At 45.1% G+C, this 25,320-nt stretch overlaps 1 protein-coding gene across 3 annotated transcripts in view; it reads left to right on the top strand.

Moving 5' to 3' along the window:
• Window positions 1-25,320, top strand: part of EML1 (EMAP like 1) — a 198,408-nt gene that overhangs the window by 31,765 nt on the left and 141,323 nt on the right. The window contains exon 1 of one of the 3 annotated variants that reach the window (XM_082649107.1): window positions 21,419-21,500. The exons of the other annotated variants lie outside the window; for them this stretch is intronic. Coding sequence (XP_082505233.1) covers window positions 21,434-21,500 — 67 coding nt within the window. The 5' untranslated portion in view covers window positions 21,419-21,433. Of the gene's footprint in view, window positions 1-21,418; window positions 21,501-25,320 lie in introns of those variants that run through there. 3 annotated transcript variants of the gene reach the window in all.

Below are 25,320 nucleotides of genomic sequence, written 5' to 3'. Positions count from 1 at the left end.
TACTCTGACTCCGTGGTTTCCGATGAGATGTCTGCAGCCATTCAAACCATTGATCCCCTGTACGAAATGTATGGTTTTTCTCTCTCTGATTTCAAAGTTTTGACTTTATGTTTGGTTTTCAGCAGTTTGATTACGATGTGCCTAAGGCATAGTTTTCTTCATTTACTCTGTTCAGATTTTGCTGAACTTCTTAAAACTATTATGTATGTTTTTGTCCAACGGTGGGAAGTTTTTGGTTATTATTTCTTCAAATACTTTTCCTGCCCCATTCTCTCTTTCCTGTCCTCTGGGACTTTTAGACTTTGATATTGTTTTACATGTCCTTGAGGCTCTGTTAATTTTATTCTATTATGTTTTTTCTCTCTCTCTTTTTCAGATTGGAAATTTTTTATTCATCTCCCTTCAAGTTTACTGATTTTTTCAGTCTGTCATTCCATTCTCATTCTGAGTCCATCCCATGACTTTTTTTCATTTTAAATTCTGTAGTTCTCAGTTCTGAAATTTTCATTTGATTCATTTTTAAGTATATAATTCAGTGGGGTTTTTTTTTGTACATTCACAAAGTTGTGCAATCATCACAACTATATATTCCAAAACACTGCATTACACCCAAAAGAAATCTAGTACCCATTAGCAATCAATCCCCACATTCCCTTCTTCTCAGCTGCTGGCAATATCTAATCTAATTTCTGTCTTTATAGATTTTCCTCTTCGGGAAGTTTTCTGTTAATGGAATCATACAATATGTGGTCTATATGACTGACTTCTTTCACTTATTGTTTTCAAGGTTCATCCATGTTGCAGCAGGTATGAGTAACTCATTCCTTTTTATGGCGGAAAAATAGTCCATTGTGTGGTTGAACCACAGTTTGTTTACTCATTCATTAGTTGATAGACATTTGGATATTTTCCACTTTTTGGCTGTTATGAATAATGCTGCCAAGTGGTTCATTTTTATGTATTATGCCTCTTGACTGAGATGTCGTATATTTTTATTAGGACGTATTTTTCTTTACCTCACTGAGTATTATAATAGCTGCTTAAATTTCTTGCCTAATAATTCCAATATCTGGGTTGCCTTAGGACTGGTATCTATTGATTGACTTTATTCTTGAAAATGGCTCTTCATGTGTACAGTAATTTTGGATTGTATCCTGGACATTGTGAATGTTGTGCTGTGGAAACTGATTCAGTGATATTGTTTTGTAGAACGTTGATGTTTTTGTTTCATTAGGCAATTAACTTGGCTAGACTTGAACTTTACACTCTATGACGCTTGTGGTAAGTGGGAGCTCAGACCGCTTTGATCTGTCAGGCACACGTTTGGGGCTCAGCCAGAGACTTGGGCTGGGTTTACACACAAAATCTGGATTTTTCTTCTCCAGCTCTCTGCGTCGTGGGCTTCCTTCCCACTCTCCAGTGACCCTGGTTGTCTAAGTCTCCTTCTCTTGGTCCCTCTGTCCACAGGGACAGCAGGCCTCCTACTAGAATTTAGCTACCTCATGCCCCCATCACAAATGTGGCTGCCCTCAGGGCAAACCCACAAAAATAGGAAACTTGCCCCTTGGGGGTTGATCCTTCTAGGCTTTGATGCTGCTCCAAAACACGTCTACTTATGTTTACCCTCTAGGGCCCTGTTGTTTTTGGTTATATTGTCCATAGTTTGTAGATTTGTATATGTTGTCTGCAGGAAGGTTGGTTTGTGAGCAATTTACTCCTCCATACAGAAGCAGAATATACACATATATATACATATTTTTAAATATTTGAATATTTGGATTTATATATACTTGAAACAAAAGGTTCGTGAATCAATACTTACCTACTACATGTCTGCATATGCTATACTCCGATCATCTCTGTTCTATTCCACAATCTTTCAGTTAAAAAAGGCTGGTCTAAATGTAAACTAGATAGCTAGTGGGAAGTAGCCGCATAGCACAGGGAGATCAACTCGGTGCTTTGTGACCACCTAGAGGGGTGGCATAGGGAGGGTGGGAGGGAGACGCAAGAGGGAGGAGATACGGGGCAATATGTATACGTATAGCTGATTCACTTTGTTATAAAGCAGAAAATCACACACCATTGTAAAGCAATTATACTTAAAGATGTTAATAAATAAATAAAGATTTTAAAAAACGCTAAAAAAAAAAAAAAAAAAAGGCTGGTCTCAGTCCTCTGCTAAATTGCTTTGACCCACCGCGCTGTAACGCCCACCAGACAAGGAGCTGGTGCTCTTACCGCACAGGCTCATCGGATGAATAAAACACAAGAGCATCTCAATCCCCTGCACAAGGCTTAGAAGCTTTGCATCCTGAACATACTATGAGCGTGGTGGTCATGATGGTGTCCCCACAGATGGGGTGCCCATCTGTGTCCCCTCCCCCTCCCACCCCTCTGGGGCTACCGTGACCAAAGCCCGCAGTAAGAGTCCTTCAGGACCCAGGACTCCCTGCTAGATGGGATTCACAGACTTCATCCATCTCTGGCCATCCAGGACAGAAACATAAGGCTGCCAACTTTTTATTTTGTTAAATAAGGATATTTAAATATTATGACCATCTGGGGGTTCCCTGGTGGGCTGGTGGTTAGGATTCTGGGCTTTCACTGCCGTGGCCTGGGTTCAATCCCTGGTTGGGGAACTGAGATCCAGCAAGCCGCGTGGCATGACCAAAATAGATAAATAAATAGAGACCATCTATTCTGGCCATCATTTCATAAACCAAAGGTTACAAAAATGCCAGATGGACAATCGCAGAATAAGGCCAAGTTCACTTCCTGCCATGGAAATCTCACTCCCTACCTTTGTCACCATTCCATGGGTAGGTGTTTGGGAGTCTTCGATACAGCTGGGACCATGCTGGGAGGACACCAGAAGGTCTTGGAACCCACCTCCTTCCTGTGTCGGCCAGAGAGGGGTGGCCATTCGCCCAGGGTCCCACACCTGGGAGAGAACAAATGTTCTCCAGTTTTTGCACAGGTCATTCTCCACTGAAATTCCAAGTCACACTGACTGCGAAGACGCAGGCACTTGTTCCCGGATTCCCTCTCTGCTCCATAGACTCCCCAGGCCACAGAGCTCATTTCATTAACCGCAGCTGTTCCCTGGGGTGGCCTCCTCCGCCCTACTTGCCATCACCCAGATATGCAGAAAACAGAGGTGGATGGGAAGAGGAACCAGCCGGACCGAGGTGGGCACTGCTCCCTGTCACACACTCCGCCCTTCTTCCCGGAGCAGCACAGAGACCCGGAGATGCACTGATGCCCACATAATGGAGGCCTCCTCCTGTCTTCTTGGAAATCACCAGCCCGTCTTGCTTAACAACCGCGAGAGAAGTCGGCTGCGAGCCTCTGCTCATAAGGCTGGTCTGTGACTCCCCGTCTCCCTTGGAGGAGGGGCAGCAGGCTGCTCACACAGGGGGAACTGGCCTGGTGTCTCTTCCGCACGACGACGGAGGCTGCGTGAGCATCTCCCCCACTCCCACTCTCAGGCTGTCCTACTGAGGGGCTGGGGAACTGGGCCTCTGAACTGCACTTGGGGGTGGGCCGTGGAAGAGTCCTCTGCAGGGTTCAAGGGGAGATGGGGGCGGGGAGGGAAGCAGAGTTCCAGGCAAAGAGCAGAGGGCTTGGAGGTGAGAGGGTGGGATTCTAGGGGTGGGGGGCTTTTCCTGGCCCTCCGAGATAGCCGTGCAGGGGTGGTCTTGTGACATCTGCATGAACTCATCCACGCTCCTCGCCGTGACCTTCTCAGGCATCTTTGGGGCCAGGCAGGGCGCAGCGTCAGCAGGCACACCTGGGCCTGGCCGTGGCAGCTGTTGGAAGATTCAAATATTTCTGTAGAGCTCAGTATTTCTGCAGTGTTTTCCCACCCCTCCTCCACCGCCGAATGTGCCCTTTCCTCCTGCCAGCCAGCCTCCTCTTCTGGGACCCCCTCAGACCTCCTGTGTCCAGCAGTGGAAGGGCTCCTGCCTTGCACGTCGGGGCACCTCCAGGCTCCTGTTCCTGGTCATATAGTTTGTTGCATATTTTAAATAACTCCTTTGGGGTCTGAGGCATGATAGGTGTTCAGCTGCACGCCCGAGGCGGATTTGCAGCCATGGGCACATGCCTTGCCTGCTTGTGGGTGTGACGCAGGGATGTCAGCCTTACTCACGGCTGGCCAGCAAGCAGAGGGGTAGGGAGCTGTCCGGTTGCAGCCATGAGAAGCCGTGGGCTGGGGAGAAAGCTGAAGGGAGGAAGGCTGGGAAGAGGGGGTACATTGCCAACCTCTCCCCTGAATGGGAAAGAAAGTTGAGAGTGAAAATTTTAATTGCAGATCCCACTGACAGCTTGACTTGAAGGGAAAAGATGAGCTAAATTTAACCTAGCCAGTTAAAGAAGCCAAAAATGCAATTTACTAATTAGCTTAAAATGGAAACTAGTCCAATGATCATAAAGAGCTTTGCTGGTTGCAAAATACCAAAAAATAAAAAAGGTTGTTCCTCTCTTCGTACTGACACACACTTTACATTTAATACTGTTAATTAGGAATGCAGCTTCCTGGCACACTGCCCGAGACACAGAGGCAGGGCGCCACAGCCTTCTTGAAAAGTTACAGGAACCCATGTTTCCACGTCAAATCTATTTTCTACATGCAGAGCCTCGGGAGGGAGGGAATCTGTTCTCGGGGCGTGCAGAGCCCACGGGGTGGACCGGGCAAGGTCTCGAGGGGCCAGGCTCTCCGTGGACAGTACCAGGTTCAGAGGAGGGAGGAGGGGTCCCCAAAGCAGGTGCCATGTGAGTAGACGGCATTTGATGAACCTTGAGAGATGATGACTTGGAGAATAGGGAGAATGTTAATCAGCTCGGGCTGCCATAACAACATACTGCAGACTGGGTGGCTTAAACGTCAGACATTTCTTTTCTCACAGTTCTGGAGGCTGGAAGTCCAAGATCAAGGTGCCGGCAATTTAGGTTTCTGGGGAGGACTCTCTCCTGGCTCGAGGATGTGTCCTCACGTGGAGGGTAGGGAAAGCCTTGAGGCTCCTCTTCCTAGGAGGACACCAATCCTATCAGAGTAGGGCCTCATGACCTCCTTTAACCTTCGTTACCTCTTCATAGGCTCTGTCTCCAAATACAGTCACATTGGGGGTTAGGGCTGCAACACAGAAATGTCAAGGGGACACAGTTCAATCTATAACATGGAGCAACAGGAAGGGACAGCACAGAGTCTGAGATGGGACAGAGTAGGGGTGTATCCAGAGAACAGCAAACGGTCCATTTCACAGGCTAGTAAGCCAAGGCCTGAACATGTGTGATAGATCCCACCCTGGGAGGGACGGCCTGGCCCCTGGCTCTTCATTTAGCAGGCAGTGGGGAGCCACGGGGGACCTTTGAGCTGAGCAGTGATAGGATTAGAGCCGCACTTTAGCAAGCCAATCTGGCCACCAGGTGGAAAAGATGTTTTCGCTACTCCGGGATGTATTTTGCCTGATATGATTTTTGTACCAACTGGAAAGGCATGCCTAATACACGAGTGTAACTTATTACCCTCTACTGTTTCCTCGTAATGGCAGTCTTGAGAGAGCAGCAAGGACTTTGAATAAAACATTCTGTAGACTCATCCAGGACATTATAAATAGTCATAGCACGAAAGTAACATTTGGAAGAAAGAGCACTTTCACAGCAAATTTTCATGATACAGTTCATGTGTATACTCTTCCAACTAAAACAGATGGTTTTTCCAAATGATGGCTATCTTTTAAGACTATTTTCTTGCTTCTCTAATTTGGTACAATAAAATGTCCTACAGGCAAAAATGAAATCTTAGCAGGTAACATATCAGTTCGTATATTAAATATACAGAAGAGGCTCTCCTCTGTACCCTTATCAATGAAGCTGAAAGGAAGCAAGTATATCTGTTATAAAGGCGGGAATTAAGCACCTGTGAATTTAATTCATGCAGAATCTCAGTGACGTACAGCTGAACACATTACCATCCCATTTATTGGATATGGTTTGTTTTTAATCACTAAATGACGTCATTAAGAATGCTCATAATAATGCAATTAAGGACCACAGCTCAGTGAATGGAATATAGATGAATTCTCATTTGTTGTCATTAGTAATATTGGTCATAAATGAATTCCCCTCTTGCCAAATGGCAATGATTTCACCCATAAATTTGTTCTCAAATTACCTTTCCTGTTGCCACATCTATTTCTCACCAGAGTGGCCAATATATGAAAATATGAGTTTACACATATATTATGCAGGGTTTTTTTTTTTTCCCAAAAGATTTGAATAGCACGCTGCAGCCATACATCTTCCCAAGATGTCAACGGATTTACAAACGTAGAATTTAGAGTTCCTCAGAAACCCACCTCATATGCAAAACAAAGTGAAAAGGCACATAAATCTTTAACCTCCTTTAAGTTTTTCTTATAAAAAGGGAAGGCCCTTTAGCAGCAAGAATTGAGTCTTTATCTGGTATGGCACCTGACCTTCAGAAGAAGCCTCACATTAAAAAAACCAAAAAGAAAAAGAAGGCTCACAGCAAATGTCTGCAGAATGAATGAACCAACAAACAAATGAACTAAAGAGCAAATAAACATAAGACACTTTTACCCTATTGGGTTAATGCCAAAATGTTCCAAAGCCCAGGAATGAATTGTGTATTTGAATAGCAAAAAAACAAAATCCCAAAACACGTTTGTTTGATTGAATGAATAAAGGAAGGCCTTGATAAAAAATAAATTAAAATAAAAAGACGATTTTGCGTGAAAAAAGAGCAAATAAACAAATTGAAGTTCAAGAAGTTAGATTAACACATGCATATGATTTTAAACTTAACTTGCATTTATTAAAGTCAGATGGCACATATTTTTAAAAATCAAGCAGTTCTACAAGGTTTAATACAAAAAAATAAGAGAAAGAGAGACAGAGCAGTTACCTTCCCTCATTCCCTATGCCATCCCCACATTTCCACTTCCCAGAAGCAACTTCCTTCCAAATATTTTATCTATTCCTTTTTGAATGCATTTATCTTTCTTGAAATAACAGGGGTATAGTGATGCTTTCTGATTTTTCCAGGTTCAGGAACTTGTTATCTGTTAAATTCCCACCATGGAAGACGAAGACCTAGTTCTCTTTCCCATCACTCACTATACACCCACACATGCACGCACACTTCTCCCTGTCTTTCCAATATAGTTATGTCATAATTTTTTAATTTGATCGTTATATGCTTGTATTATTAGGACTATGGAATGCTATTCATGGTTAAGCCATATAGTATTTGATTGTGTTTCCTTTCTTGTACAATTTTTTTTGTTTTCCTGGAGTGGGTAACTGTCTTCTGTTTTCTTTGTACCTATTACTAAGTCATCCCCAAATACTCTGGCTTGTGTGTAAATCTTGCAATAGTTTCTCGTTCCATCTTCTTGGCAGTCTTTCTCCAGAGACTGTCCTCTGGCTGCAACCTGACTGGCTGCCCACTAACACAGTTATTACTGTCCATTGCACAACTGATGTCTTGGGACCTCTCAACACATTTTCATGGGGATTCCTTTCTCCTCTGTCCTGGGTTCCTTGTTTCTTGGATCTCACGTCTTCTTCCTTGGTGACCCCCTAATTTTGGTAGAGCACAACCTGCAGTAGCTTCTTGAGAAACGGAGCCCATGGGAGCTAAGTTTTTGAGAACTTGTGTGACTGAAAATATCTTTATTCTACTCACACACTTGATTGGATGGTTTGTCTGTAATTATAGGTTGAAATTAAGTTCCACGCCAAAATTTACATTTTTGCATTTCCTTACTGTTTTCTAGCTCCTTTCATCACTGTTGAGAAATCCAGTTTCATTGTAATTCTTAATCTTCTGTCTGAGACCTGTTGTTTTCTCTCTGCAAGCTTTTTAAACATTTCCCTTATCTCCAGTGTGGTAATATGTCACAGGGATATAAATTTTCACGTTTGGTTGTCTCTCCATTGTACTGAGCACTTAGCAGGCTCTTTCAATGCAGGAATTCATGTCCCTTTGTCCTGGAAGTTTTTCTTGAATTATTTATTTGCTGATTTCCCTCCATTTTCTTCACTTTCTCTTTCTGAAACTCCTTTTATTCAGACATTGAACTTCCCAATATGATTATTGAATTTTTTCTCCTATATTCTATATTGCTTTGTCTTTTTATTCTATTTTTCAGGGAGATTTCCTTAACTTTATTTTATTTTATTTTTCAATTTTTTAGATTGACGTATAGGTGATTTACAATGTCATGTTAGTTTCAGGTGTACAGCTCAGTGATTAAGTTATATATATATATATGTATATATATATGTGTGTGTATATATATATTCTTTTTCAGATTCTTTTCCCTTATAGGTTATTACAAAATATTGAGTATAGTTCCTTTTGCTATACAGTAGGTCCTTATTGGTTATCTACTTTATATACAGTAGTGTGTCTATCTTAACTCTATTTTATACTCTTCTGTGGATTTTTTATTTCTACCATCATATTTTTAATTTCCAAATACTCATTTTTTTATTTAATTAATTTTTATGGGAGTAGAGTTGATTTACAATGTTGTGTTAGTTTCTGCTGTACAGCAAAGTGACTCAGTTATACATATGCATATATCCACTCTTTTTTAGCTTCTATTCCCATATAGGTTACATGTACAGTACAGAGTACTGAGTAGAGTTCCCTGTGCTATACAGTCGGTTCTTATTAGTTATCTGTTTTATCTGCTTTAGGGTGTATATGTCAATCCCAATCTCCCAATTTATCCCCCCCAACTTTTTCCCCCTTGGTAACCATAAGTTTGTTTTCTACATTTGCCAAATACTCATTTTTATCATCTAACTTCAGTATCTTGCCCTTGTTTTGTGGCTACAATAACGTCAGCCTCTGAGGATGTTGATCTTTTTGTATCCTTCTGTTCTCTGTGTTGTCTGTTTCCTCATATTTCCCTGCCCTTTTTTCCTTTTATATTTTTTCAACTGTTTAGAGATCCTTGGCTCTCCATTCAAATTTTAGAGACGAGCATTCAAAAGCTGCATGAGGCTCTGAGTCCACAGATGAGATTTGTCCACAGGAGGACTTGTCAACAACTGTGATTCCTGACCTTCCTGACCTCCAGGTCTTTTCCCAAGAGTTTGTCATGGTCCCTAAAGAAGGGTCTTCCACACTCTGCCCTGGACGGCAGACACTGGGCTGCCAGGATGCAGGAACTGAGGATGGGAAGGGGCTGGGGCCAGGTTTCACCATTCAGCATTAGGCTATCACTTCTTTCTCATCTTCAGAGTCTTCCCCCCTGGCATCCATTTGTGCTGAGAACACCTTAGTACACCTGTTTCAGAGATTAAACCTCCAATCTTCTGCAGGGAGAGGAAGGAGATTGGGAAGGGGTTTAACTGCTTTTGTATTAGTCACCTTGGGTTGCCATAACAAAATATCACTAACTGGGGGTCTTAAACATCAGACATTTATTTCTTGAAGTTCTGGAGGCAGTTGTCCTCTCAGGGTGAGAGAGAGAGATCTCTTCCTCTTCTTATAAAGTCACCAATCCTATCAGATTAGGGCCCCACCCTTATGACTTCATTTAATCTTAATTAACTACTAAAAGCCCTAACTCCAAATACAGTTGTCTTGCAGGTTTGAGCTTTAACATAGGAATTTTGGGAGTACACAATTCAGTCATAGCAGCTTCTTAAGCAGACTGTTGGCCAATCTTCCTGTTTTTGTTGTTGTTGTTGTTGTTGTTGTTGTTGGCTGCATTGGGTCTTTACTGCTGCACAAGGGCTTTCTCTAGTTGTGGCGAGCTGGGGCTACTCTTCGTGGTGGTGCATGAGCTTCTCATTGCAGTGGTTTCTCTTGTTGCGGAGCATGGACTCTAGGTGTACAGGCTTCAGTAGTTGTGGCATGCGGGCTGAGTAGTTGTGGCACGCGGGCTTAGTTGCTCCGCAGCATGTGGGATCTTCCCAGACCAGGGATCAAACCTGTGTCCCCTGCATTGGCAGGCGGATTCTTAACCACTGTACTACCAGGGAAGTCCAATCCTCCTGTTTTCAGCCTCTCCTGTGTTCCCACTTCCATAGTCGTGCTGTCAGTTCCTGAATCTTTGCTGGTTCTCTGGTGGGAAGTGGGGTGCTCCTTGGTTGTCCCCAGCTTGCTGGCTTCAGTTTCAGCTTGTTTGGGGCAGATGAGACCACACCTCTCCTTTACCTGTTTACCACTGTGAAGCTGTACTGAGGTTGTCCCCTCTTCCATCCTCTTTGTCCCATGGGTATGATGAGTGTCCCCAGATGTGGAGACAAATACGCACAATCCGTGTGCTGTCTTTCCCTAGAAAGTCACTGTTAGAACTTCCTTACAAGGATGATCATGTTGCCAACAAAGATTTGTTGAACAAATGAATGAAACCTCACATTTTCTGCAGCATCTCACCCATCTCATCCTTCTGACCCTCCTCCCGGAAGACATGCCATTCCTCCTTCTTTCCCAAGTGACCCCCCCCGCCACACACACACACAGTGTTCTCTGGAAGTCTGTTCCAGCCACCACCTCCCTTCTCCTTGAATTGTAACCAGTTCTCCTTCCTCTGACCCTTTCCTCCTGACAAAGCCTCTTCTGGCCATGCTGCCCCACAAGGTGGGTTTTCCAGTTCTTTTCTCCTTTCCCAGCCTGACTGCCTCTTTCCTGGCCACCACTGGCCCTCAGGCCTTGCTACAGCTCATCTGTCCGGCCTCTGTGTCCCCAAATGCATCCTCATTGCCAAGGCCTCGGCCTTCTCCCTGCACTCACCTCTCTTCCCGACATCCCACTCCGTCCCTCTCAGAGTGAGACACTCCTCTGGCGTCTTCTGTATCAATAACCTGGTCCGACTGGCCAATTCCCCACCCACCTGGGAGGATGGCTGCTGGCCACACCCAGGCTCTCACTGCCTTACCTGGAACTAGGCCTGTGGCCCACTAGTTTGTCCTGTGATTCCTGGTCCCGTTTACCTGCAGTTCCCCATCAAATTTCCTGAAGCACAGCTTAATAGTGAGGCTTCCAAGGGGCTCCTCATTGCCCATGGATCAAGTCCAACCCCTTAGTGAGGGGTCCTAGGCCCTCTGCAGTGCAGCCTGATACCTCCTGTCTGACCTCCTTGTCCCATCCTTGACTTGAACAGAGCTGGATGGCTCCTCATTTCCCAGACACATAGGGTGTGCATTTCTAGCCTCTTACTTGGATGACTTTAGCTCCTCCTCTCCACTTACTTCATCTCTCAGATCCATCAAAGCCAGAACTCTGGTCCCATCCAACACCCCCAACCTGGATTCCTTCCCTGTCTGCCCTAGCCCCTGGGGGTTCAGTAATCCTCATGCCTTCATTTATCTCAAGCCCAAGGAGCAAATACTTTCTTCACACGTACTGTTGGTAAGTTGGACCTGGGGTCTGCACCCCACAGAATGAGGTCCATGGCCGTACCCTATCTTGGGGTGTTCCTCTTTCTTGTCCCCAACCAGGCTGTCAGTTTTTATTCTTGGGTAAATCTTCCGTCCTTCCCCCAGGCTCTCTTATCCCATCCTCAGCTGCTGAGGTGGTAGTTCAGGGCAGAAAAGTAAGGTTTGGGACCTGACAGGATCAGATTTAAATCCTGCTCTACCTCTCACCAGCAAGGTGACCTTAGGCCAGGCACCTGCCCCTCTGTGTGCAAGGGAGTTTCCCTACACATAAAATTGAGGCAGTACTACCTTCCCCACAGGCCTATGGCACGGAAGGTGACTGAGGCATGGACAGCACTGGCACTCTCCCCCAGTGAGCTCCTGGGTGCCTTGGTCCCCTCCTGTGTGTTCCTATGGTGTTTACTCCCCTCCTGGACGATGAGACCCTCAGGGGACAGGTGTTGCTCTAGTCCCGTTTGTGTCCCTTGCTCCCAGCACAGAGTGGGCACTGAGTGTGTGCAAACAAGTGAGTCAATAGTCAGCACCCAGCAACCATCTGTGATGAAGAACACACAGGGAGCTATATTCCATATCTTGTAATAAACTATAATGGAAAAGAATCTGAAAAAGAATATATATATATATATATATATATATATATATATATGAAACAGAATCACTTTGCTGTACACCAGAAACTAACACAACACTGTAAATCAACTATACTTCAATTAAAAAAAAATACAGTGAACAAGCCCATGACGGGGGGAGATGGAAAAGCATCTTACCAGTGATCCCTGCTCAGAAGACCCTTTAAACCTTTGCCTTAATCAATGCGATAACTAGAGTCTGCAGACCATAGGCAAATATATTAGCAAGGGTTCCAGGATGTTTTGTTAATTACAAGTAAGCATTATGTATCTCAGCCACTGGGATGAAAAGGGCTCTGATGGGGGTGGTAGGAAGGGACCAGGCAAACCTCAGAAGCGGGCCTTTTACTTGACTTTCCTGATAGGTAATTCAGATTTCCGGCAACTTGTTTTTATTTCTTGCAGTTTTGCTGCTGTGAGGAAGCTGAGGGTGGCATTGTAAATATAACTGTATGAACCTCAATAATTTTTTTCAGTGCATGACATGGGTATAGTCTACATCTTTCCATATTAGCTAGGATGACTATATAATCTGTCATCCAAACTAGAATACTTCAGGGTCAAAGGGGGATTATTATGCCAGGACACAAGCATAAACACGGCTGCCCCAGCACACTGGGATGAGTAGTTGACCTAATATTAGAATATTTACTCTGTGATCAGTCGGTGGTATGCCGAGAACTGCCATAAAACCTCACAGGTGACACAATGGAGCAAATGAACAAAAATTCCTGAAAATGACATTTTTCGGTGGAGACGCCACAACGGAAATTTCGTTTGCCATCCACTGCAGTACTGGCATTACTCTATGGATAAGGGACGCTTTTAACACTGAGTTTCCTCAATGGAATGCCATTCTGAAAAGAGAAAACCAGGAATTCCCTGGTGGTCCAGTGGTTAGGATTCTGAGCTCTCACTACCTGCAGCCTGGGTTCAGTCCCTGGTCGGGGAACTAAGATCCCGCAAGCTGTGCGGCACGGTCAAAAAAATAATAAATAAAAGGATTAAAAAGAGAGAGAAAACCAACCAATATTGCTTTTAATTTTCCACTTCACTTCAGACACTGCAAAATATGTAAATTTTTTGATCAACGCAAATCATTAAGAATGCTTTTCCGTTGCGGAGCACAGGCTCCAGACGTGCAGGCTCAGCGGCCATGGCTCACGGGCCCAGCCGCTCCGCGGCATGTGGGATCTTCCCAGACTGGGGCACGAACCCGCGTCCCCTGCATCGGCAGGTGGACTCTCAACCACTGCGCCACCAGGGAAGCCCAAGAATGCTTTTGATTGGCTAACTTACTGAGGGAAAAAACCCCATGGGTTTCTTAGATAACAAGGAGTTTTCATATCCATTTGGACTATTAGATTATCTGTGGGAGGCTCAGAAGTTCATGGTTCTGCAGTGTCGACATTGTTGTGATAGGATAATGAAGTTGATACGGCTGTGTTTATTACACAGAGCGCTGTTTCTGGTCCGGTGCCTCTTGCCCACCCCAGCCCATCCGGGACCAGCACTGCACAGGTAGTCAGAGAGCTGGGTTCACCTTTGTGAGACGAGTTGCAAGATCTGCCTCCATATGCGGGGATGAGGCTCCCAGCCTGGTGCGAGGCCCGGGAGAGCGCTAGGAGGACACGTGTTGGCTGCTGCGGGAGGGGGAATGAATACAGAGCGAAGAGTCGCAGCCCTGCCCCCACGGAGCCCCCAGCTTCTACAGAGCTTCAAAAAGCAGGTTGGTTTAGCACAGATGAACGGTACCGACAGCCATCCGCGGTGGAGGGGGCAGGGACTCTGGCTGGACAGAGCGGGCGTAGCTTAAGAGCTGAGCCCACAGAGGAGCGGAAGGATATTTCCAGGAAATCATGCAAGTGAAGCCCCAGGGGCAGATAACTGCAGGGTGTTTGGGGAATGAAAAGCAGAATGAGGGACTTCCCTGACAGCCTAGTGGTTAGGACTCTGCGCTTTCACTGCAGACGGCCCAGGTTCCATCCCTGGTCAGGGAATTATGATCCCACAAGCCATGCGGTACAGCCAAAAAAAAAGAAAAGAAAAAAGCAGAATGGATTGACTGAGGCAGAGAATGGGGGCCTCGAAGGACTCTGAAAGCCAGTCTGCGTATCTCGGACTTTGCGGGTTTCTTTTCCTCCAATAAGGAGAATAATCTTTAAACTGGGAAGAGTTGAAGAAATGTCCCTTAGGAGAAATTGTCAAGAGCCCAAGATAGGTGAGAGATGGGGGCAGGCGGGTGGTGCTTAGTGACTGTGAATCCAGTCTCTAGGCCTCCACAAACTTTCTCGGATTTGGCCAGATGGGAGTCGCAGAAAACTGGGAAGGGAAAAATGTCATAATTTTCCAAAAAGCAGAATAAGTTGGGTTCTGGAAAATACAGATAATAAATTTGATATTAATATTGGTTCTGAGCAAAAATTTTAACAGATTTTTGAAGAGCTGGTGTAAACTCACTTGGAAGGAAATGTTACGAAGAGGCAAACCAAACTTATTCCCTCTTTTCACGGGGTTACCAGGCAGGATGTACAAAGCGTTGGTAAAGAGCCTTCCCAAAACCCTGTGGAAAGTACAGAGAAAAATAGTCTGGGCCAACAGACAATTGGGTGACTTGATATTTAGTTGGACAGACACATCCAGAGTACTTATAAAAAGATCAGTGGAGATGCAGCTGGTGAGGTGTGGCCGATGTGAGAGCTCCACGCCTCCGCCAGCCCCACCCTGTGCTTCTAATGTGTTTACCAACTACAAGGGTGAATAAGACATTAACGGGTTTATTACAGCACATTCGCTGCTGTCACAATGCTGATGTGTTATATACCAGACTCAAGAGTTTAAAAGATTTTGGTTCGTTAAAAGGATGGATTGAAACAAATCAAATGACGTTTTACAGGGGTCAAGATAAATCTTATCTTTAGATTAAAAATTTTTTAAAAAAATCAATTAGCTCAGTACAGGTTGGAGACGACCCAACAGTAATGCATTTGAAAAAGACTGATAGGTTTATAATTGACCAGAAGTTCAATATGAACCAACAACATACAGCCTGGCTGCTCAAAAAAAAAAAAAAAAAAATCAATACAGAGTTCCGTTGTATCAATAGAATCATAATCTCCAAGTTATTTAAGGGAACTGCCACTCAGGTCACACACACACACACGTTCCTACGAGACAAGGCTGATTGATGTAAGGGATGCAATCGGGTACCAGTAGATGTGAGGGGGCTGTAGGGGGCTCACCAAGCCCTCCCAGATGAGGCAGCTTCTCCACTGGCAGGCAGGGAGGTGGGCACTCAGCACTGGGAAACGGTGTGGGCAGAGGTCCAGAGCACTCACGTGCGTGGCACGTATGAGAGTCGTGGATAGGGGTTGCCGTGTATGTGGTGTGGCAGGAGCGTGTCGGATGCCAAAGACAGCATTTGTGGCAGGAACACAGACAGACTGGAAGTCCACACCAAGATGTGTGCACTTAATGTGGCAGGCATCAGAGAATGAAATGATGTCGTTAACCCCTCTTTGGGCAAGTTAACCCTGGAGTAACAAAGCAGAGGTGGGGATATCGGGACACAGGCTGTTCGAGCACCATTTCAGAACAGACAGCAGCCTGCGTCAGGACAGAGGGAGATTAAACTGACCAGACCAAAGCGGGATCAATGAAGGATGCTTTGGGAAGGGCGGCTTGGGATAAAAATAACCAACAATCTTTTTAATAATTCAAGCTCTTCAACTTTGAAATGAGCCGAGTGACCGTTTGTCAGGGATGTTGCAGAGAAATACTGCTGCGTCAGCAGGCAAGCTGGGGACAAAGGAGTTTAATATTCTTTATTGATGTCAAGAATCTGTGATTAGCTCTCATTTTATGGAGTAACAGTCTTATCATGAGAAAGTGTATTTTATATTTTATAATTTAGTATCAGTGATGAATGGTGTCCTGAATCTCTGGAATATCCAGTTCTTGACTTCGAGATTCTATACTAACTGTATTAGTTCGTCAGGGCTGCTGTAATGAAGCACCACACACCAGGAGGCTTAAACAACAGAAATTTATTGTTTCATGGTTCTGGAGGCTAGAAGCCCCAAATCAAGGTGTGGGCAAGGGCTGGGAGGGAAGGATGGATTTCAAGCCTCTCTCCTTAGCTTGGAGACAGCCAGCCATCTGCTCCCTGTGTCTTCACATGGTCTTTCCTTTGTGTGTGTCTATGTCCTAATTTCCTCTTCTTATAAGGACACCAGTCATATTGGATTAGGGCCCACCCTAATGAGTGCATTTTAACTTGATTACCTCTGTAAAGACCCCGTCTCCAAATAAGGTCACGTTCTGAAGTACCAGGAGTTAGTACTTCAACATATGAAGTTGGCGGGAGGGGGCACAAGTTAACCGAAAACACTGAGAGGCAACTTCTCTGCTCTTAGAATAAAATCAGAACCCGCCTGTGAACAGGCCACCCCGTCTCCCACCGCGGTAATCTCAGCTCCCCAGATGAGCCTTATTGGCCTGAAGCAACGTCCACTGGTTCTTTGCCCACTGCTGCTTTGTGCCCTCCTTTCATGCCTCAGTCCAGTTCAGACCCTCCACAATAATCTGAAACACTTCCTCTGGTTTTGTTTCATAACACTTAGCACAATTTGTAATGATGTATTTATTTGTACGATTGTTATATGTCGCCTACAGGGAGAAATACATTTTACATCCCAACTCAGCACACATACAGACATTTCAAGTAAAGATCAATACTTCAGGTAAAAATGCTTGTTCTTACTATGTTCAATGCACCTTGATATTTCCTCTTTCATCTATTTTTTCTTGTAGTAAAATACATACAACATAAAATTTGCCGTTTTTACCACTTTGCAGTGTATACCGTCCAGTGGCATTAAGTACATTCACACTGTTGGACAGCCATCACCACCATGCATCTCCTGAACTTTTTCATCATCCTAACTGGAAATGCAGTCTCCATTAAACACTAACTACCCCCCCGCCTCAGCCCCTGGCAGCCGCCATTCTACTGTCTGTCTGTATGAATGTGACTCGTCTAGGGACCTCATATAAGTGGAATCATGCCGCATTTGTCTTCTTATGACTGGTTTATTTCACTCAGCATAATATCCTCAAGGTTCATCCATGTGGTAGCAAGTGTCAGAATTTCCTTTCTTTTAAGACTGAATAGTATTCCGTTGTACGGACAGATCACATTTTTTTCTCCATTCATCCATCGGTGGAAAATGGGTTGTTTCCACATTTTGGCTATTGTGAATAATGCTTCTATAAACATGGGTGTACAAACATCTCTTCGAGACCCTGCTTTCAATTTCTTTGGGTATATACCCAGAACGGACTTTTCTGTTTCTTTTTTACAAAAATTAAAGTATAGTTGATTCTGTTCCATTTTTTAAAGTGCTGAATGACTTTTTTTTTAAAATTTATTTTATTATTTTAATTTTTGGCTGCATTGGGTCTTCGTTGTTGCGCGCGGGCTTTCTCTAGTTGTGGTGAGCAGTGGCTTCTCTTGTTGCGGAGCACGGGCTCTAGGCGCGTGGGCTTCAGTAGTTGTGGCTCACGGGCTCAGTAGTTGTGGCACAAGGCTTAGTTGCTCTGTGGCATGTGGTTATCTTCCTGGGCTGGGGCTTGAACCTGTGTCCCCTCCATTGGCAGGTGGATTCTTAACCACTGTGCCGCCAGGGAAGTCCCTGATGTGACTCTTTAACTTCATGACACCTGCAGTTTGGAAGACACTGTGTTTTGTGTGATCTATCCCCAGCCTCTGCATGGTTCCTAGTCCTGTAGAACTATTTTTGGAGGAATGTTGAATTAAACTATACATGCACAAGGCTTTACATTTCTGGGTATTTTTTTATTACTTCTCCATGAATAATGGCTACAGAGCTCCCATTTTCCTTTCTTTTTCACATGTTGTACAAATGCTGCTATTAATGCCACTGAAAGCTATGGTTATATTGTCCTAGAGAGCATACATCATTTATGACAACAACATGTTTTGGACTCAGACCATAAATTATCTCAAAATGACGTGGAATAGCAGTCTGTTAAAATGTTTGGGCACAAAATCTCACATTATTAATTAGGTTTACAGAGATTTTTCTTGAACTTTCTCCATAAATCTTTTAAAAATGCTGTGTAGATTATACCTAATTGACTTAACATGCATATCCTTGTAATTACACTAAAATTTGCCCCTTTTAGAGTAAGGCTTTTATCACTGTGGGGAAAAACAGAGCTGTTTAATACTCTAGGTTAAGAGTGTAATAATGATCTTTATCATCTCAAAAGCAGTGGACTGTGTTCTTAATTGTTATTTGTAACTTTGCTCTGGTGGAAGTAAAATCCTCTAAGAAAATCTCCAGCTCAATTCTTCTTCGTCCCACTTCTGAATTTTCTTTATTCCCCAACCTTCCTTTGTTGGGGCCACCAAATATCATACCTTTAACATTATAGATCAGGAATGCTAACATTCTTAAAGAGAATCATCTTTTGATCATTTATTCATGATTATCACTTCATTTCCAAGTTTGAGAATGCCACATATCAATTTTTTATTACCAATTATCCAAAATATCCTGACATATAAAACCACAAAGTAGAGCAGCGATAGCAGAAAGATCGGACTAGAGGGGAGGAAAGATGGGAAATGAGAAAAGAGAGAAGGGCCAAGTTCAAATGTGTACGTGTGCTCAAAACCCCTCCTGCACAGTACCCGCCTCTTGCTTTCGGGATGCAGAGGGTCAACCCGTACTGGGCGGGGGTAGAGGCTTCATGTGACGCTTCTGCCACCTCTGCGCTCTATATTTGGCACCTATCTCCTCTCCCTGTCAAAGTTCTGAAATGTGCATCTACATGTGCTCTCCTCTTTTTTTTTTTTTGGCCACGCCACGCGGCATTCAGGACCTTAGTTCCCCGATCAGGGATCGAACCCATGCCACCTGCAGTGGAAGTGTGGAGTCTTAAGCACTGGACCACCAGGGAAGTCCCCATGTGCTCTCCTTTTGATGTCCAGCAGCCTGGCTCCGGTCCCCACTGCTTCACCAAGATGCTCCAAGTTACCTGGGAGCCCTCTGCCACCAGACCCAAGCCCTTTCCCCAGGCTCATCCTCTTTGACCTGTCCTCTAGAGAAACCTGTGAAAAAGCCCACCTCCTTGCAAATTGCTGTGCTCTTCGCTTAATGAGACAACCCGCTAGGCTGATCGTCCTGCCTCTTTGACAGCTCCTTCGGAATGTCCTTCTCCCTTTCCAAGGGTCTTCCCAGCTCCTTTCTGACCTTCCATTCTTTCCTTTACAGTTCATGTACAGCCTCTCTGCTGACAATTCCCACATCCCCATTCTTTCACTGGCCAGCTGGTCTGCATCCCCCGTTGCTATGGGGCATTTCTAACAGGAGGTTTGCTGTCCTTGCTTGCTTGGCCTCTCTGTCTCTCCAGCTGTATCGTCCTGGAGCAGTTTCCCTCTGGCTGGTCCCTCAGCCATTCTTCCCTCTGACTGTCTGGGCCCTGAGTGTCTGGTTTCTGGAGCGCTGCAGACACCCTGGGCTGCTCCAGCTTCAGGGCACGGCCCCTGTGGTCCGATTCACACTCAGACTCATCTCTAACACTGCTCGTGCCAGCCTCCCTCCACCTGCTGCCAGGTCTGGCTCAGGCTCCTCTGCTGGCTCTCGGGACCTCTCTTACCGTGCCCCTCTCTCTCTCTGCGCACTCATTTCCCACTTTCTATATACAGGCTGTCTGCTCTTGTCCGGCCAGCCCTTGGCCTGTCAGCAGGCCCTGCTCCTTCTCTCCTCCACAATCCCTAACGCTGCCCTTCAAACACCAGGTCACAGTCAAACCCACAGCACCTGCAGCCCTTGAGCGAGCCCCCCACCTCCCCATGTACTTTTCCCATTAACAATCCCTCTTGTTTTCTCTGCTTGGTTTCCCTGACCGGGACCTGGATAAGGGCTTCAACCTCTTCCTTCTGCCCACAGCATCTAATGCCAGTCATGCTATCCCATGTGCCAAACACACCAGGCACACCACCAGAGTCCCATCCCTGACAGCATCTTCTGCTTTTGCAAAGACAGGCCTCTATCCGCCTCTGAACCCCAGTGAGGCCCCCAGGTTTTCCTAATAGTAACTTTTTACTCGGTTCTCATTTCACCTACTTGTGTTCAACCTACAGGAATTAACACCTACAACTCGGACCCACTCAGAATTTTACATGTAAGTGAATTATAACTATTGTGTAACCGGGAGCATAAATGTTATGCAGTCTGTTTTGGACAAAGCCAGAGGATCACCAAACTCATGTTCTTCTCTCTTGCATCCTGATTTGTTATTTGCCAGCATCTTTACTTCAGGCCATGGGCACTGAAACTCAAACCATTAACCTGGCATGTGTCCTCAGGGAATGGAAAAGTTACAAACCCGTGGATTTGTGCATTTATCTCCTACTATGATATTTTGTCCCAACTCTTCGTCTCTCTGAGATAGAGTAAATACAGATTTCCGTGGGTCCTGTAACAAGCTAACAAGTGTGTAATGTGACAAATCTGCACCCCAGGGGCTGATCAGAGGGGGAGAGAACAGAGCAGATGTTTTAGCTCCTTTAAAGGCCGCAGCCTTTCCAGCCTGACATTACCAGGGCCTCTTTTTGAAGTGGGAACCGCATCTTTTATCGGCCCAAGAGCGGAGTTACAAGCCCTGCGCTAATTCTCACTCGAGGCAGGGCCATGCTGCGGCGGAAGACGTGCGGAAAGAGGGGCGAGCCTCGCAGGACTTGGCCAAAAGCGGAGTTGCTGCGACGTGGAAAGACAGCCGAAATGAGCTCGCGAGCTGTCCATGTTTGGTCCCGGAGCCGCCCGCGGGCGCGGTGATAGCGCCCCCGGGGAGCGTGGTCTCCGGCGTCCGCAGGAGGGGTTGCCCTGGCCGGGTCGACAACCTCGCTCCCCGCGCGCCCGCTCCCACGTCTCCGCCTCTCCTTTGTCCCCGCGCCCCCCGCGTCCCGCCCTCCTGGGGGGCGCTAGCGACCGCGCGGGGAGGCGGGGCCTGGCCGCGGCGCTCCCGCAGCATCCTGGCCCCGGCCGCGCGCCGCCCTGGGCTCCCGGGACCCGGCAGCCCCGCCCGGCCGCGTCCCCGCCCCGTCCCGTCCCCGCCCGGCCACGTCCCCCGCGGAGGCCGCCCCCTGGCGGGCAGAGCGGGCGCCGGGCTAGCGCGGCGGCGGCGGCGGGCCCGGGGTTGCCATGGTAACCGGCAGCGGCCGCCGCCACAGCAGGGCCGGCCCCAGCGCCAGCGCCGGCCGCGGCTCGGCGCGGCTCAGTGTGGGGGTGAGCGGCGGCGGCGCGGCCGGGCCGGGGAAGCGGGCGCTGCCCGGCGGCCTCAGCATGGAGGACGGCTTCTCGAGCTACAGCAGCCTGTACGACACATCCTCGCTGCTCCAGTTCTGCAACGGTGAGGGGCGGCGGCCGGCTGGGCGGGGGCCGCGGCCGGGAACGGGCCGAGGGGCGAGGCCGGGCGGCCGGGGAGGCCGTGCAAAGTTGCTGCGGAGGGGCGCGCGGTTCCCGCCGCCGCGGGCGCATTGTGCTGGGCCGCGGGCCCCGGGCCGCGCCTCGCTGCGCCCCCGCCCCGCCCCGCCCGGCTCCCGTTCCGGCTTCGGCCAGTGCGCGCGGGGCGGCCGATCCCGAGGAGACCCGCGCGAGCGCACCGGCCGGGCAGCGCGCGGGGAGGCCCGGCCGCCCCGGGGCTCCGGGGACGTGTTGCTTTCTGCTTCCAAACTCACATCTGTTTGGAAATGTCTGGATGAAGAACTCGGAAAACAAATCACTTAATAACGAAACACTCCTTCGAGGATGTGCGCAGTGTTTCTCGCGGGTGGACTCTCAGGATCCATTCAGTTCTACTTTGATGAAATCATCACAGTTTCATGCAATCTAGAGCTTTTTAAATGGACAGACAAAGTGAACCAGGCTTAAAAGTGTTTCGACTGTTTTGTTTACGAGGTGATAGATTTATTTATTTATTTTTACAGGAAGGAAATATTAATAGCTACCAATATGGCATCTTTAAAAAAATATAAAATCCTACATGCTTGAAAGATTTTAATCTCCCTGGCAGGGTTGAAAAAGATTTTCACGGCAGACTGCCTAGTTTATCAGAACATGATGTGTGATAATTCATGCACAAAAGTTAACCATACAGTTTTTTATATGTCGGATTTACTGCTTTATTAGAGGATCCCAAAAGTTTGTTAAAGAAAAAAAAATGTGTGTTTTATGGAATTTGCTTATGGTGCAGTCGGAATAACTTGGAATTCTAGATGCTTTGACAACTCGAGCAATTTATTTTGCAGTTGTAATTGTGATTTAGGGGAATTTTTCTAGTTATTCAACACCTGTTTGCAAATTGGAGGTATTAGCCTTGGCAATAAAGATCACTGGGTTGATTCATCCTCTGTAATGATATTTTAATCTCTGGTGAAATTTATCATCTTTTTCATGGAAGAGTATATATTCTGATAGCTTGGGCAGCTTATAATTGTCCTATTAATCACATGTGAGCCTTCATTAACTTGTAATGCCCTCTTCAGTGGAAAGGAAGAAAGTTTTGGCTCTCTCTCCACATTTAACAACGTTTCAGAGTTGAAGGCAGACAGAATGTATTTGGTACTCTACTGGCCACTGGAATCCTTTGTACAATACATAGTTTAGAGTCATGGGAACGGTTTTACTCTCCACATATTGGAGCAGTTGTTTGGGGCTGGTCATATTGTTTCTAAACAGCCGCTCAGTCATGAAGTTGACCTGCACATCTATTCATGAATGTGTTGGTCTTCTGCCTTTTCTTGTTAATTGCTAGGTTAGCGATATCGGTAAGGAATTTTACTGGTAACGGCGTCTAGAAGAAAGTAAAAACCAGCTCTTATATTGTATGGCTAACAGTTTAAAGAAAAATGACTTTATTATTTATTTATTGAAGCATAGTTGATTTATCAATACAATGTTGTGTTAAATTCTGCTGTACAGCAAAGTGACTCCGTTATACAGTATATACATTATTTTTCATATTCTTTTCCATTATGGGTTATCTCAGGATACTGAATATAGTTCCGTGTGCTATACAGTAGGACCTTGTTATTTATCCCTTCTATATGTAACAGTTTGCATCTGCTAATCCCGAAGTCCTAGTCCATCCTTCCCCCAACCAGCCTTGAAAAAAAAGGACTTTAAAATAGCTAGAATCAAGCAATAGGATCAGTTCAAAATACAATCAAATCACAACTGTTGAATTGCTTTTCTTAAAAAGCTCAGCTCTGTGTTTATTTTTGGGTTACCTTATGAATAAAGTTTAAAGCAAGGGTAGCCTATCAGGCAGAAATGAGTGTTAACTGGTGATGTCTTAGGCAGCAGATGTTTTGATGTGAAATTATTCATTTCTAAGAGGCTTCCATTAAGTGAAAATATAAATGAATACAATCCAGTTAATGACTATGATGATTCAATTAAAGCAGTGGATCACAGAAACACCATTTCACCAAGAACTAAATTAAACATTTGGATGTTTTATTAGCTACATTGAAAAAAAATTTTTTCTTTTTAAATTAGAGATTTACATGACATTGGCAGGACTACAGCAGTGTAATAGATGAACTCATAAATTTTCATATGTTGGGTACACTCCATGCTTTTGCTAGTGACAGGAACTAAAAAGTCATAGTTGTATATTAGCTTCAGAACATACAACCCATACTTCTTACTTGTATGACTGTCACAGTTAACGTACTCCTGGTGAGATAAAGATAGAAGTTAGTAACAAAAATGAGAAGGAAGGAAGAAAAAACGTTGTAATGAGTGAAATCTCTTTTATCCTTATACTGTTTTTCCTTACTATCTCTCCTACTTAATTTGTAATGGATATTAAATGTGAATGTAGGCAGTATCTAGCCTCCTGAAAAGACTATCCATTCTCATCTTTTAGATACTGGCCTTCTCATTTAAGTAGAAAATGTGTGCTATGTTTTTTCTTCAAACTGTTTAGAACTCTGTAAAGTGAGCTAGAAATCACAAACTTCTTTTATTGCCCTAAGAAAAACTACAGTAGTTGGAAAGTGGACTAAAGCTGGCATTTATAAGACAGTTTGTCGTTTGGGAAATACTGACCATCCTTCATTCCATTTTTTTCTTCAGAGCCTTCCCTTGACATAGGTGGAATTACCATCCTCTTTTATGTAGGAAGAAATTGACGCTCAAAGAGATTTTTCTGACTTTATAAGGCCACACAGCTAGTAAAGCTTGGATACCAGTGTGATTTCTTTGTTTTAATAACAGCTATAGAGGCATAGAATTCACATTCTATAAAAATTCACCCTTTTAAAGTGTACAGTTAAGTGGCTTTCAGTATATTCACAGAATTGAGCCAGCATCAACATTATCTAATTTTAGAACATTTTCATCACCTCCCCAAAGAAACCCCAGGACCCACAAGGACGTATTCCCTGTTGCCCTAGCCCCTGGTAACTACTAACCTACTTTCTGTTTCTATAGATTCTGCATATTTAATATAAATGGAATCATATACTATTTGGCCTTATGTGTCTGGCTTCTTTCACTTAGCATAATGTTTCAGGGTTCATCCATGCTATAGCATGTGTCAGTACTTTATTCCTTTATATGGACAAGTAACATTCCACTGTATGGATAGATCACATTTTATTTATCCATTCACCAGTTGATAGGCATTTAGGTTGTTCCTACTTTTTGACAATCATGAATAATACTACTTGGAACATTCGTGTCCAAGTTTTTGTGTGAACAGGTGTTTTCATTCCTCATTGGTCAATACCTAGGAGTGGAATTGCTGGGGCATATGGTAACTCTGGGTTTAACATTTTTGAGGAACCAACCTGGATTTTTTGAAAAAAAAAGCTCTTTTTGTTATACCTTGCTGATATAAGAATAGGGAGTCAAGGAGCTGGATGAAAGAGGGAAGGAAGTGGGTGGGAAGAACATAGTGTTGCTGTTTCATTTCTGTGAGTCACTTTTGATTCTCTCATCAGTCACAGATCATCAAAACAAGTCAATGCGCACTCCTGCTTAGTTGCCATAGGTTATAAGAGTCTCAGCGTTCAAGGGGACCAAAAAGGTGATCTCATCTCATGGTTTACTTTCTTAAGCCTTTGACTGTTCCTTCAAAGTACAGCTCACCCAGGAATCCAAACGTTAAGCAGATGAACAGGGAGCAGCTCCAGCTGAAGTGGGGAGAGGGCAGCGCTCTT

The sequence above is a fragment of the Grampus griseus genome (assembly GCF_964374135.1).
Source record: "Grampus griseus genome assembly, chromosome: 2".
NCBI lineage: Eukaryota > Metazoa > Chordata > Mammalia > Artiodactyla > Delphinidae > Grampus > Grampus griseus.
Note: the sequence above shows the minus strand (reverse complement) of the source record. Positions and strands in the feature narration are given on the sequence as shown.